Here is a 13673-nt window from a genome sequence, read left to right on the forward strand (position 1 = left end):
ATAATCTTTTCACACTACTCCTGTATTCACTGTTATAGTTAGGCCATTTTGCTGTACTTTTTTAGTATCTGGTGAGTGATAAAGTACCAAATTCCAGTGCTTATTTCTCCATAAAATCAACAGAATAATTTTTTTATTGTCCTGCTCATACCTCTAAAAATACCAGTGTGCATAATACTTAACAGCAGTACTTGCAAGTGGAATGTGTACACAAATCATGCAGTGTGCATGCTGAGAACTTGTACTTTGCAAATTTTTTTCCAGCTGTTAAGCATACAGAAGCTACTAGTACATTGCTGGGATTCTAAATATTCTTGTTGAGTAGAAAATTTGGAAAATTATCAACTATTGCTTCATTCATTTTTGTTCATAGTTTATTTTGTGTGTGAATTTCATTCATTCATAGTTTATTTTGTAATAAAATCAGAATGCAGGTAAAAATAGCACCAAAAAGTCTGTACATCTGTTTTCCTCAAAACAGTAGCATTAGTATTCATATTCAGGAAGAAACATTTTTCTGTAGGTTGTCATTCTGGTTTTGCCTATGCCTATATATGTGTTTAGGTATATATGGCTCTCTGTTTTATAGGTAAACTGGACTAGTTGTGGGGAGTGAGAGGGAGGGAGGTAGCATTTCTAAATACTGGAATGGGAAACGTTACTTTAGTAAGTGCATTTTTCTAATTTCTTGATTATTTCTGGGTTTGCAGAGCTGCTGTGTTTACTCGAAAGGTTAATTCATACCACTGCACAGAAATTATGTGTGTATCAGTAGGAAATAAAGACTCAATTTCACTTATTCAGTAGGAGAATTGATGAATAACTATGGTTCAGTAGTTGATTTTTTTCTTCTTCAACATAAACAAAGATTCCAGAAGTTAAAATTATGGGTTTCTAGAATTGCACAGAAGTTTACATTAGGCCACATTGAAATACATTACAACTTATAAAATAAAGTACTGTTTTTCTGGGGTTTTTTTATTTTTTAAGATAAAAGTGGCATTTGTCTCCAGTTGTTTTAGTAACTAATGCAGTTTTGCAGTGAAAATATTAAATACTTTACATTGTAAAATAGAGTTTAATACAAATCAGAAATCCTTTGATAAATTTTGAACAATGTGACTTTCAGTGTTCAACATGAAAAATTCACCTCATGCAGTTTGTTCAAAATACTTTTTTTAAAGTGCAAATCGGTTTCATCATATTTATTGATGCAGAATCTTGTATAGTCTGGATGCAACCATGGTGTAGATTTTAGTGCTTAAATAGTGTATCTGTTAGTCAGAGAGTCTGCTGATAGAGACTCTTAAGAGCCATAGTTGTATACTTTTTGGGAGGTTGTGGGTGCAGTTCAGTAAACAGGATTCTTCTGTTAAAAGGATTTTTTTAAAAGTCATTGGTGTAAAAAGTGGTCAGACTTGTGTTTTTAGTTCCATCTTGACTGTGCAGCGCTTCAAATAAGGTTAACCAGTGCACCAAGTGTCCTCCTGCAGGGTCAGTGCTGCAGCAGCCCAGTGGCTTCAGTTCATACCAGAAGCAGTCTACACACCCGCACTGGGCTGCCTCGTGTATTTCAGCTTTACACTTGTGTGCATTTTCTACAGACAAAAGAGGAGCTGGAGTTTTCTTGTTCCTTATCAGTGTATTGCATGTTATTTTGATGGGATTCTTCAGTTATTTTTATTGGTGTATTAAGACTGTTTCTAAGAACTGTCTTATTATGCTTTTTTTTTTGTTTTGTTGTATGTTTGTATGTTCCTGTTAAATTGAAAAAATAAAAGATTTCAAACTTTGTGCAGAAAACTTTATGTGCTACTATCAGAGTTGTTAATTAAACACTTGCTAGGTAAATTGCCTGCGGTTTTTCTTTTTGTCAGAATAATCCTAACATCCTTCTTTCTCCCCCAGAATCAATCTGCGCACAAAGCAAATATTACAGAACCTAATTGAAATAAAAGGGAAAATGAAGCATTTTGCACAGGAGATGATCAGTATGAATTTCATAGTTAGTGAGGTCCTAATTAAGGAGGAGTTCACTTTAAATGAACATACCAATCTTTTTTTTTCCCCTGTTTCTTTTTTCTGTTGTTAATGAAGCAGAGTAAATAATTTGTAATAGGAGATATTTTAGTTGGACAGTCATAGTTAGACTATTTAATTTAACTTATTGCACTAAAATTTCTCATGTTATTCCATGCAATTATCCAGATACGAAGCCCAGTATGCTGTGCATACTTACTTCCTTAGGAGGAAAAATCAAGTTGAAATTTTTTAGAGCACTTGAACACAAAATTAGGCATCTGAAAATTATTTTGTTTAAAAGTGATAGTATTTATAAAGGGCTTTTTTTTTTCAGAGTAGCTGACATGAATGACATGTGACTTCCAGTAGAATACATAGGGGTAGAATACTGCAGCATGGTGAGCCTTTGAGCCTGCATGGCTTGTTTACCCACTGAGGATGTATAGTCTTTTCAGACTGTGGGTGCATTAGTTTATCCATGCCAGGTGCTTTATGGAAGACTTTCCTGCATTGTTTGCAATCATTTATGTTCTAAGCTTTTAAAATAATTAACTAATTAATACTTAGTATATGTGCTATCAAAACAAATAAGCTTTTTGTTGACTATAAAAGGTTGCCTTTATTGAATTGGAGTGTTTATGATGTGTTTTCTAAGCTCTCCATGAAATCCTCTTACTATTACATAAAACTCAGTGTAGCTTAATAGTACTGTCTCACATTCATCTCTGTATTTTTGAGACCAAGATAGTAGTTTTGGAAATCTGCTCTTTTAACCAGATTAAAGCAAGGTGCATTATAAAAATAACACCACGAGTAGCATACATTCAGCTGTATAGTTACAATTTGCTGGTTGATGTCACATTTCCATGGAGCACATTCCCTTGTGTAACCAATGCGAGCATGTTAGTTATAAATTTACAGCTCTATGGATCACGTGGTATAAAATCAGATTGTCAACTACATAAAGTGGTTGAAGTAAGAATATGTCTTTCTTAGCAACCCAAAATAATGTGTTCGTTTTCACTTGATTTTCAGTTGTTGTGATGTGAAATTTGTTGCATGTTTTTACATCTAGGAGTAAAATTAATAGGCAGTTGTGATTATTTGTGAGTATGTAGAATTGGTATTAACATGTCATGTGAGTTATATGTGGATTAGAAAAAATTTTGTCAGTCCTTAATCTTAGAGTTTGGTGCTCCCAGGTAATCAGTACAGTTCTGAAAACGGCTCTTACCATGCAAAATGTGAGAAATCATACTTTAATATATTTGTATGTATATGGTGACATACCTTTCTGTGTGTGTTTTTGATCTGTGAGTTGCTGAGTTGGCTTGCAGAATATGTATGATTTGTAGGATATTAAATACTCTGTATTTTCAGTGATTTTTTTTGTTAGTTTTGTTTTTAAAAACCTGCTAACAGTTGCAACATAGCTTAAAAATCATTTAGAGTAGAAAGGAAGGTCTATTCTTGGTGTAGATTCTTCGAAGATGAAATTATGTAAATCATGTCCAATTTAGCTTTGTGCTTTGAAGTGGTGAGTGGAGGAAGTAATCATAGTTTGCACCCTCAACTTAGATGTGTGTCAGTATTTCTATTTTTTTACTCTGTCAAGTATATCATTCTGTAACTGTATACTACTGTTGGTAGTACTGTTGGTAGCATCACTACCAAAATGAAGTTACCATGAAGATTCTTCTCGCTTCTTGATTGTAAGGAAGATTTGGAGAGGGGCTGAGGAAGGGACACACAGTATGAAATAATGTGGATAAATTGGCATTCATTGTGTTACCTTTCAGTTCCAAGTACCACACTACAGAACGTTCTTTATGAAGTTTTACATGTTTTGTCAGTGGAATATGTTATGTAATTTCTAGTCAGGAGTGTTATACTTTATGCAATTCCAATTATTTTCTGTTAATATTAGATATGTTAATAACTAGCTGTAGTTTTACTGTATGTTAATAATTTAGCTGGACACAAATGACTTTTTTCCCAAATGATACAATAATTTTTGGTTTGATATTTAATTCCTATTTCTTGTATACTTCTTAAAAGCTATTGTTGTTGAATATATTTGTATCTAAATTTTCCAAGTTACACTATATCTGTATAATTTTTTTTCCAGGAAATTTGAATATTACTCTTCAAGTTTGGGATGTAGGGGGACAAACGATAGGAGGCAAAATGCTGGATAAATATATTTATGGAGCTCAGGTATAGTATAAATGCTGATAATTGTATCTATAGCCATGATATAAAATTAATTGAATCTTTGTTCTTAAAATTATACATACATATATATGGCTTTTAGGTGGTTGTTTAATAAATCTCAAAAATGTTGAATGTCTGTTCAATCTAAACTTAATTGATATTAATACATTAATTTAATTTTGGTGTGTAGCTAATTTTTTAGAGTTGACATAAAAAGCAAAGCAAGAGTGTGCATTTATATAACTGAGTAACTCTCGAGAACAGATGGTTGTTTCCAGGCTTTGTGTCTTGAGTTAAGAAAAGCAATCATAGTAAATAGTAAAGGCTGTTTGGATATCCACATGGTAGATAGAGTGGTTGCTTTCAGAACAGCTGCCTCCTGGGGGGAAAAGGTAGAAGGAGGAAATTAAGAACAATCCTACACCATTAAACTCATGCATGCAACTGGGGTTATAAGAGGGCAAACAAAAGGAGACAACGAGGTAGCTAAATATTTTTGCAGACTCCTATTCAGTGGAAATTAATTTTATCTTCAGGTTAACTAAGCAAGTTAAAGTGGATGGTAGGATTAAGAGCTAAGTATTATAACTGTATCTTGAGTCATTTTGAGATTTAGAAGGATGTATTATATATGCCAAACTTCTTAGCATGAGTAATCCTAAAAGGTACTCTGTTCCTTAATTTGTAGTTTGTAATGAGAACAATAGGCATAACATGTGCTATTAGATAATGTTATACAACACAGGAATGGCTAGTGAAAGAGACTGGGATTTATTAGTTAATTGGATAAAGACAAACTTGTCAATGTAACATTTTGTCACTTTCAGAAAAATGTCTGAATGTTTTTAGCTGTTGCGTCTGTTTTATAACATATTCTTGTTTTTTAAATAAAAAATGATTTGCTGACCTGTTACAGATCTACCAAGCAATAGGAGAAAGTGGCTTCCAAGACAGAGGGAATTTGATTAATCACAAATTGTTGCCATATGCCCAAAGTAAATTTAATGAAGGAAATAAAAGGCTATTAGCTTTGTCTGTATTGAATTTGGTGATAAACTTAGGAGTTTCTTACTAAAAATACCAGGTCAAAAAGTTAATACCAGTGCCCAAAGTGGGTAAACAGTTGATATCAATAACACTAAAGTTTGATTTCTTTTTTCAGTCATTCAGGACACATTAACAAAAAGCTCCTATGTCCAATCTCTTTGTCTTTATCTTCCCCCAGTCCTCATTGTAACCTTAATTTTTTTTTAATGTACTAGTGATTTTTCTCTCCCAGTGTTGGCATGTATTGCCAACGTCTGTAAGAGGCTTCTTATAATCAGAATTGACTTCTAACACACTTTTCTATTGGCTTTGTAACAGTGCCTGTTAAGGACACATAAAACTGTCTTTATTTTCATCTATTCATGAAATGCCATGAATAGTTTGGAAAGGCACTGCTTTCAGCTTATTTCTATGCAGAAGCTTATTTCATGTTGAACATCTGCAGCTTTTTATAAGAAAAGGAAAGGCAAAGTAGAACAAGTTTATAAAGGAAAATCCTTTAAAACATGGATAAAATTTCCTGTGAATGGACAACAAAACAGCAAGAAAGTAATTGAGAAGAGATAGCATGGAGTTGGTGAGGGTAAACTGTACACAGCCAACTTGGTTGCTGTCTGTGGTTAGATGGTTAGCTCTGGAGAGGAGAGCAGTGGATGTCATTTATCATCACTTCAGCAGGGCCTTTGGTATAATCTCCCATAATATTGTTACAATATGTAGAGGTAACAGGTGGAATGAGTGGACCATAAATTGACTGCAAATCTGAATGGACAGCTGGATTTAAAAGTCTATAGCTCAATGTCTTACTGGTACGTGATTATAAGTTTTATTTTTTAAGGGTTGGTACTGTTGTTGAGTCTTTTACTAATTTTTTAACAATGAAACAAAAAATTGTTTGTAAGTTTATGAATAGCGCCAAATTGGAGAGGAATGATCACTGTGCTGGAGGGTGGGGCTGCTACTGAGAGAGACCATGACCAGCTGAAGGAGTGGACCAACAGAAACCTTGTGAGGTTCAGGTGATGACAGATGCCAAGTCCTGCACCTGGTACAGAATAATCTTGTCCAGCTGGGAATCAGCTGGAGAGTGTGCAGTGAAGGGCCACAAAGTTGATTAATGGTCTGGAGCATCTCTCCTATGAGGAAAGGCTGAGAGAGCTGTAACTGTTCAACCTGGAGAATAGAGGGCTAATCAATATATATACATCCATGCAGGAAGGATGCAAGGAAGACTTTTTTCTGTAATGTCTATTGACAGGACCAGAGCAATGGGCACAAACTGAAACAGAGGGGATTCCTTCTGAACATCCAGAAGCACGTTTTCTACTGTGAGGGTGACTGAGAACTAGCCCAAGTTGACCAGAGGGGTTGTAGAGTCTCCATCCTCAGAGATACTTGAAAGCTGTCTGGACATGGTCACTGCTTGAACAGGAGCGTTGAACCAAATGACTTCTAGAGGTCCTTTCCAGCCTCAGTCATTCTGTGAAATGGCTTTGGAGGAAAAAGGTTTTGGATGGGTGTTCTATTGGGGTAAAAACCAGTTGAATCTGAGTTTGCAATGCACCCTTGCAACAGTAAAAGCTAATTGAATACTGAGCTGTGTTAGTAAGAATGAAGTAGTCAAATCAAAGAAAGCGAATATCATGCTGTCTGACATTTTTGAGGCTACGTTTGGAATACTGTGTTCAGTACTCCAAAATTCAGTCTGTGTTCAGTACTCCAAATTCAGTTTAGGGTTCCCCAGTGCAAGAAAGCCTTTAAAATATTGAAATAATTCGGGTGAAGGTTGCTACAAAGAAAGTGTATGTGGCTATGATGTGTAGCACTTAGCATATGTGGTGCAGCTGGGATTTTAAACATCTGGTTTATAAAGTACACAAGCTTACAGATAAAGCAGATGATTTGGATCTGTTGCAGAAATTGTGTTCATCTGTGTATTCTTTAAATCTAAATAATTCAAACTACATGGGTGGAATTGTTTGTAACATACCTACAGTATGCATTGTGCCTTTATTCAGTATTTGCAGATGCCCATAACCTTGTTTAGATTTCTGTCTATTCAATCATTGTGAGATTCAGAAATCATAAGTGGCTGAATTCTTGTTTTTGTGCTCAGAAATCTATGTGTATGGTAGGCCTACTTCTAAAATCCTATGGCCAGCTGGAGATAGAAGTTTCGAGAATCTACAGCAATTGAAAAGATTATGGTCCACAGTTCACCTGATCTTGGTTGAAATTTGATCAGGATATCAAGAAGAGTAAGTGGAGCATCCGTCTATACTTCACTGCAAAAATTTGCCACTGGAGGTTTCCTTCTCCCTAATGAGAGCTGAATCAATTCTCTAGGATAGATCTTTTTGTTGGGTTATTGCTAAGATGCCATATTTTGATTGAGATCCCCTATTTCTTGTGCCATGTTTAAAAGTAAGAATGGCAGATTTGAGCATGAGAACTTGCATAATTTGTTTGCATGGTTGCAGTTGGAGAAATTGCAATTCACTTGCTGTTGTGAAGCAGTTGCTTTCCCCCTGCCCATTTTTTCTCTGATGTTGATTATTTAGAACAATGTAATTGCTGCATCCCATCTCGGTAGCTGAATTTCAGTCATGGGGCAGAAGAACTCTGCAAGCTGTGGGGAAAAAAAGAGCTCTTTGTTCTTTATAAATAAAAGGTGTTAATAATCAACACTGACTGAAAGCTCTTTAAAACTACCACATTTATCTCAGAATTGAGAGATGCTGAGAGTAATTGTGTAGTCCGTTGCCACAGCTGTACTGATAGACAGTAAATCATTCAATTATGGCAACTTAATCACATATATCTATCTGAGTGACTATGTCCTCAGTATCAGCAAAGACAGCAGTGGTTAAGTATATGTGGACTGTAAGCTGCTTTCATTTGCAAAAAACTGTTTTCATCTGCACATTTCTGCAACAATTAAGTTGCTCTTTACTAAATATTCTGTGACTAGAAAAAATACTCTAGAATTTTGGCCTGACTTATATTATTAATGAAAACTTGAAAGTTAATTTAGTTTCTTGATGCAAAAGTCAGTCATAAGAAGAGGGTAGCTGAGGATAAATAAAGAAGAAAACGTAAGTTTTTAATTATTGTTTTCTCTAGCTTCCTTTTATTGTGACAAGTCTTGACACAAACTTGACATAAACGCCTCTTAAATTTTGATTATCAGTATGAATATATTGCCTGGTTACAACATTTCCATATTAGCAGTTCAGTTTTGAAATAACACTGCTGCTGTTTGCGTGGTAAATCTTTCAGAACCACTCCCATATCTTACCTGTAATTGCTGCCCCTACCCACATATTTAGTTTAAATTATCTTTAAAATCTGGCATATGCTACATCATAAATTGGGTTGTTAATAGGAGTACTGAAGACTCTACCTTCTCCAGGGAGCAGCAAATAATTTCTGCAATATTCTCAGTTTCCAGTGACCTATTTTTGAAAATGCTCTATAATTCCAAAACAAAAAGCACTCACATATGCACTAATGTAGGCAAAATGTCTCTCTCTTACTAGAGTGCAATTATGCAAGCAGGGACTATTTGCCACGTTGCTGGAGACTAGAGAATCAGTATGCTGTTCTTGGCATGTTGTCTACCATGTGTTTCAAACCTTTTTCATGGCAGGGAAATACACTACTTTTGTGTAAAAGTGCCAGTGTTAATTTTCCTCCTTAATTCCTCACACATAATAGGGAAACAACAGCTTTTATGCTATTTGGTCTGTACTCCATATACTGTAAGTTTGTGGAAAATATGATGTATTTTTTTGAAAGCAATTATGGGATTTCTCTGTTAAATAAAATAAAGGTAAAATAAATTTTAGCCATGGGGTTACAACCAGTCCTTCATTAATTATCTATGTCATAATAAGTTGCTTGTAGAGTGCTGTTGTGGTGAAAATCTAAGCAGAAAGTGTTCTTTATGACCTGGATGCCATGCTACCTTTTTTGCATCTCTATGATGTTATACCTGCCATCTTTGTTTCTTAAGTGTGGCAAATATTGAAAAGACTAAAAAAATGGTTAATGGAAGAATGTGCTTTAGAAGCAGTGTTTTAGATCACAAAGAAAGGGACGAAAAGGAAGTTAGGTCAGCTTTAGTTACAAACTTTGTTAAATGATTTCTTCCATAGTGAATCCACTGTGAATACCCTTTCATCCAAAGGGGTAGGTAGGCTACAGTTGTCTAGAGGACATGAAGCAGAGTACATTTTGATGAAGAATTAGTTAGAAGGAGTTGGCTAACCTTAAATGCTCACACTTTCTTATTTTTTTTTCATCTAACTTTGATTAGTGCTGAAGATGGTTTAGATAGTCTGCTCTTCTGCAAGCTGGTGAGAGAACTCAGCAGCTGGTGAAAGAAGCATTGCTGTGTGCTCTTTCTCATTTACAACTTTCATCATTATGGCTGGCTTTTTTTTTTTAACCTGTACCATACCTGTCCTTTAGATTGAGTTTCCTCTTTTCCACTGAGCATTTAGTAACACAAATACGACCTTGTTAGAGCAGAACTTAGATTGTGAAAGATAGTTACATATATGCCCAGACATTTGGGTAGTTATAAAAATAGGAGAAATTAACTGAGATTAACTTAGAGATGCAAGATATTAAGGAATAAATTGTACCAAAGTTGGAAGAGTGAAGTGGATGTTTAATATTAGATTTGATTGGTAAAGAAGGAAAGATAGCAAGGGAAAAGCGGGGTGTCATAATTCTTAATTTCCTTGAAGGAACTGATGAAAGCTGTTCCTCAGAAATTAATAGCAACTATGTAAGTATAAGGAAAAAAACTCAAGTTTGCCAAGGAGTTGTTAACATTGGAAGAAAAGAGATAGATTGGTATTACTGTCATAGGAAAGTAGGAGTTGGAGGAATCTCAATAGGATCTGTTGCCTTCCTTCAAAGCTATCCATGTGTAATGACTTCCAGCAACCTTCAAAAATTTCCAGGTTGGTAACTGTAATAGGTGGTGTATTTCAGAGCTTTGCTATTCTTACAGTCTCCATAGGGATCTTTTTGTTTTGTTTGTTTGCTTGTTTTTAGTGTGTATCCTTGCTATAATCTTCTTGCATTGAGTTAAACCTGTTGCTACATGTTGTATTGATCACAGATTCCTAAGAAAGTTCAGGGTGGAATGATGTTAGGAGGTGAGTAGTAAAACACTCTCTAAGTAGGGTCAACTGAGAAAAGGAACTAGGCTGCTCAAGGATTTATTGAGTTCCTTCTTGTAAACCTCTAAGGATGGAGACTGAGAACCTCTTTGGTCAACCTGCTTTATTTTCCTCATGGTGAAAAAGCTTTTCATTAGGTATTATTTGAATTTCTCTTATTTCAGCTTATACCCATTGAGTTTTATCCTGCCATGCACTACTGTGAAGAGCCTGGCTCATGGGTATGGGAAGGTTGCTTTTAGGTCCTCCCAGGGCTGCTTCCTCTCCATGCTGAAGAATTCGGGTTTGTTCATCTTTTCCTCATAAAACAAGTGCTCCAGCCTCTGCAGAGCAATCATCATCACTGTCTGCTTTGAGTATTTGTCACCTGTAGCTTGGCCCAAAACCTCTGAAATATATGGGACTCCTTTTTTGACTTCTGACCATGTCTTTAGGTTCTCTTTTGAAAGTTTAAAGCTCACCAATATTTCTTATTTATCTTCTGCAATAGTGAAGGAATGGAATCCAACCTTTATCACCGAAAGACAGTAGAAACATGACAGACAGTTTGCAGAAATGTAAAATTGAGCTGCCTTTTTTTTTTTTTTTCCTGAACAAGGGAACAATGAAACTGCAACTAATACAAGTTAAAATAAAAGTCCTTCTCCAGTGTCATTATCTTCCTATTAGTGTGAAATGCTATTTTGGGTTTTTCATAAAGCATATGCAGTTCGTAATATTTCTGATCTAACCGGTTGTGCTCTTCACTGTGTTGCCATTGTTTTCTACCATTGTAGTTTAGTTAACGTGAATTTGGAACACATGAAATGCAGGACAAATGCTGTAATAACGTGTCTACTATAGAAATTTATAATTCCTTTAACTGACCCTCAAATGATAGGCTGCCATTATTGTTAATGCTCTATTTTATGATAATAATAATTTAGATTCATGCAAATCTTACCATGTTAAATCCTTTTACAATCTGTAACATTTTAAACATGTCTTTTTATTTAGGGTATTCTCTTGGTTTATGATATTACCAATGGCCAGAGTTTTGAAAATTTGGAAGACTGGTATAATGTGGTAAAAAAAGTGAATGAAGAATCAGAAACACAGCCACTTGTGGCCTTGGTTGGAAATAAAAGTAAGTTACTCATATTTACATATTAATTGAAATACTCTGGATGTGGTTTGCTATTAAAGAAACGACATAAGGTATATATATTTAGCAAATGCAGCTAAATACTATCTTGTGTATTTTTGCAGCATACAGATGACATATTTGGGTATACTTCAGGATTCTGGCTCTGCACAGATAGGTTATGGGACTTGCTGCATCATACTTTGCCTAGCCTGCAGCCTCTCTCCCTGTGCTCTCTCCCTCTCTCCCTTGCTTGGAGAGCAGCACACAGGAGTAGAGAGCAAGGTCACTCTCCCGTGTTTGAATTTGATAGGGCCCCAGGATATACCTATGGCATGCATCCGGAATGGAGAACTGGGAAGCATTCCTGGATGTAGTAAAAGGTATATTTCATGATTCTGTGTGTTAAGAGACTGCCGGATTAACTACTGGTAAATGTTTAAAAAACTACACAATGCACTAGGCCTAATACTTAGGAGTTGCTTATCAGACTTTTTTTTATGTTACCTTGTTAACAATCCGGTTTAAACCCAGAAGAGCAAAGAAAATTAAGTCTCTGTATAAACCGGAAAGAACTTTGAAGGTTCAAAATACACTCAAAAATGAGATGAAAACCAAACGAGGTTAGATGTTGGTGCCAAAAATTTGATATATTTTATTTAATAGTAAAAGAGGCAAGGAGAAGGAAAGAGAAAAGAAAGAAACAGAAGTGTGCATGGGGGAGCGGGGGGACAGGGGTTAGGTGGAAGCACATCACCCATCCGAGGGTCCCAAAGATGTCTCATTGCTCCCCTCCATCTGCTCTGCTGGTGGTGAGAGTCCCCCATCGCTGTGGCCACTCCGCGCCACGCCGCCACACACCAAAGAGTACAGAGTCCAGTGGAATAATACACCTTTGGGCCAGGTGGGAACAGCTGGGTGCCTCCCCTGTCCCTTGCAACGCTATGGGTCTGTTGCATCATCTCTGGTTCAGGGTCTGGGGACACCTTTGGGGGGGAGGGCTTTGATGGGCCATGTCACCCCCTCTGTCCTTCACGTGGATGCGGCTTTTTTCCCAAGTGAAGGGGCCCTCAGCTGGGCTCCTCTGCACAGCAGAGGATGGGCAGTCACTGTGCCTCTCACCAGAGGCTTTTCCGACACACACCCAAAGGCTCTCTCCCTTACCCTTTGGGTCTGTGTGAGCCTGGCAGCTGATAGCCCTGGGGCTGTGGTCTCTACTCCTGAGGTGTTAAGCCTGTGCTTTGTGAATGTCCCCAGCCCTGAGTTATTACTTTATCTTATCTTCATCAGTGAGCAGTCCAGGGCCTCTCAGAGCCCCATTCAGGCTGTGGTAGTCTTTTCTGCAGCTTTTGTAATACAGTTTTGAAAGTCCTTTATGTTTAAGTCATAAATTGTAATATTTCAGTCTCTAACATACCTGTATACACATCAGGTGACTTTGTGTTGTTTTGGGATTTTTTTACCCTCTCCTTTTTGTGATCACATCAGTATGATATTACAGTTTTCTCTGACCCCCAAAATATAAATAATCATCACCTAGTTAATTTCCTAGTTAGATGGATTCCCAGTTCCCCTGTTTCCAAGTAAATCTTACATCTTAATAGAAACATCCTTATTGGCATAACTGATGTCTTGATCCTGGCTCTCTTACCCCCTTTTCTGCTGAAGATGATAAAAGCAACATATAAAAATTTTGGAAACAAAGTGGTAGAAGTTGATTTTTTTTTTTTTCATTTTCCAAGTAATTTGTTTCCACATTACAGTGACCATGTCATGAACAAACCTGAGAAAAGGACCTTATCCAGCAAGTTAGAATTGTTTAAAATCATTTGAAAACAATGTAGAGACAACGCTTTCATTCAGAACCATTAACTGTAGTATTGCTACAGTGATGCTGTAACATTTTATGACATTAATTAGGAAAGACTAATTTCCTGTGAAGAAAACAGAGGAGGTCTTAGAGTTACAATATATATATAGCACTTCTGAAAGTATAACACAGACTGTATTGTACTCTAGCAAACCAGAGTCAATAATACAGATTCTGTTGAAATTCGAATTAAAAATATTTT

The 13673-nt window shown here is 36.1% G+C and overlaps 1 protein-coding gene across 4 annotated transcripts in view; it reads left to right on the forward strand.

Moving 5' to 3' along the window:
- The window catches only part of RAB28 (RAB28, member RAS oncogene family), a 61759-nt gene that overhangs the window by 8469 nt on the left and 39617 nt on the right, over positions 1–13673 (forward strand). For all 4 annotated transcript variants that reach the window (XR_006020497.1, XR_006020498.1, XM_042053177.1 and 1 more), the window contains exons 3-4: positions 4151–4239; positions 11475–11604. Coding sequence is in view for 2 of the 4 variants with exons in the window: in XM_042053177.1 (XP_041909111.1) it covers positions 4151–4239; positions 11475–11604 (219 nt within the window). In the remaining 2 variants the exon portion in view is untranslated. The remainder of the gene's footprint in view (positions 1–4150; positions 4240–11474; positions 11605–13673) is intronic.

Source organism: Corvus kubaryi, unplaced genomic scaffold, assembly GCF_017639235.1.
Source record: "Corvus kubaryi isolate FWS band 111438036 unplaced genomic scaffold, C.kubaryi_AGA036_p1.0 split1-131, whole genome shotgun sequence".
Lineage (NCBI taxonomy): Eukaryota > Metazoa > Chordata > Aves > Passeriformes > Corvidae > Corvus > Corvus kubaryi.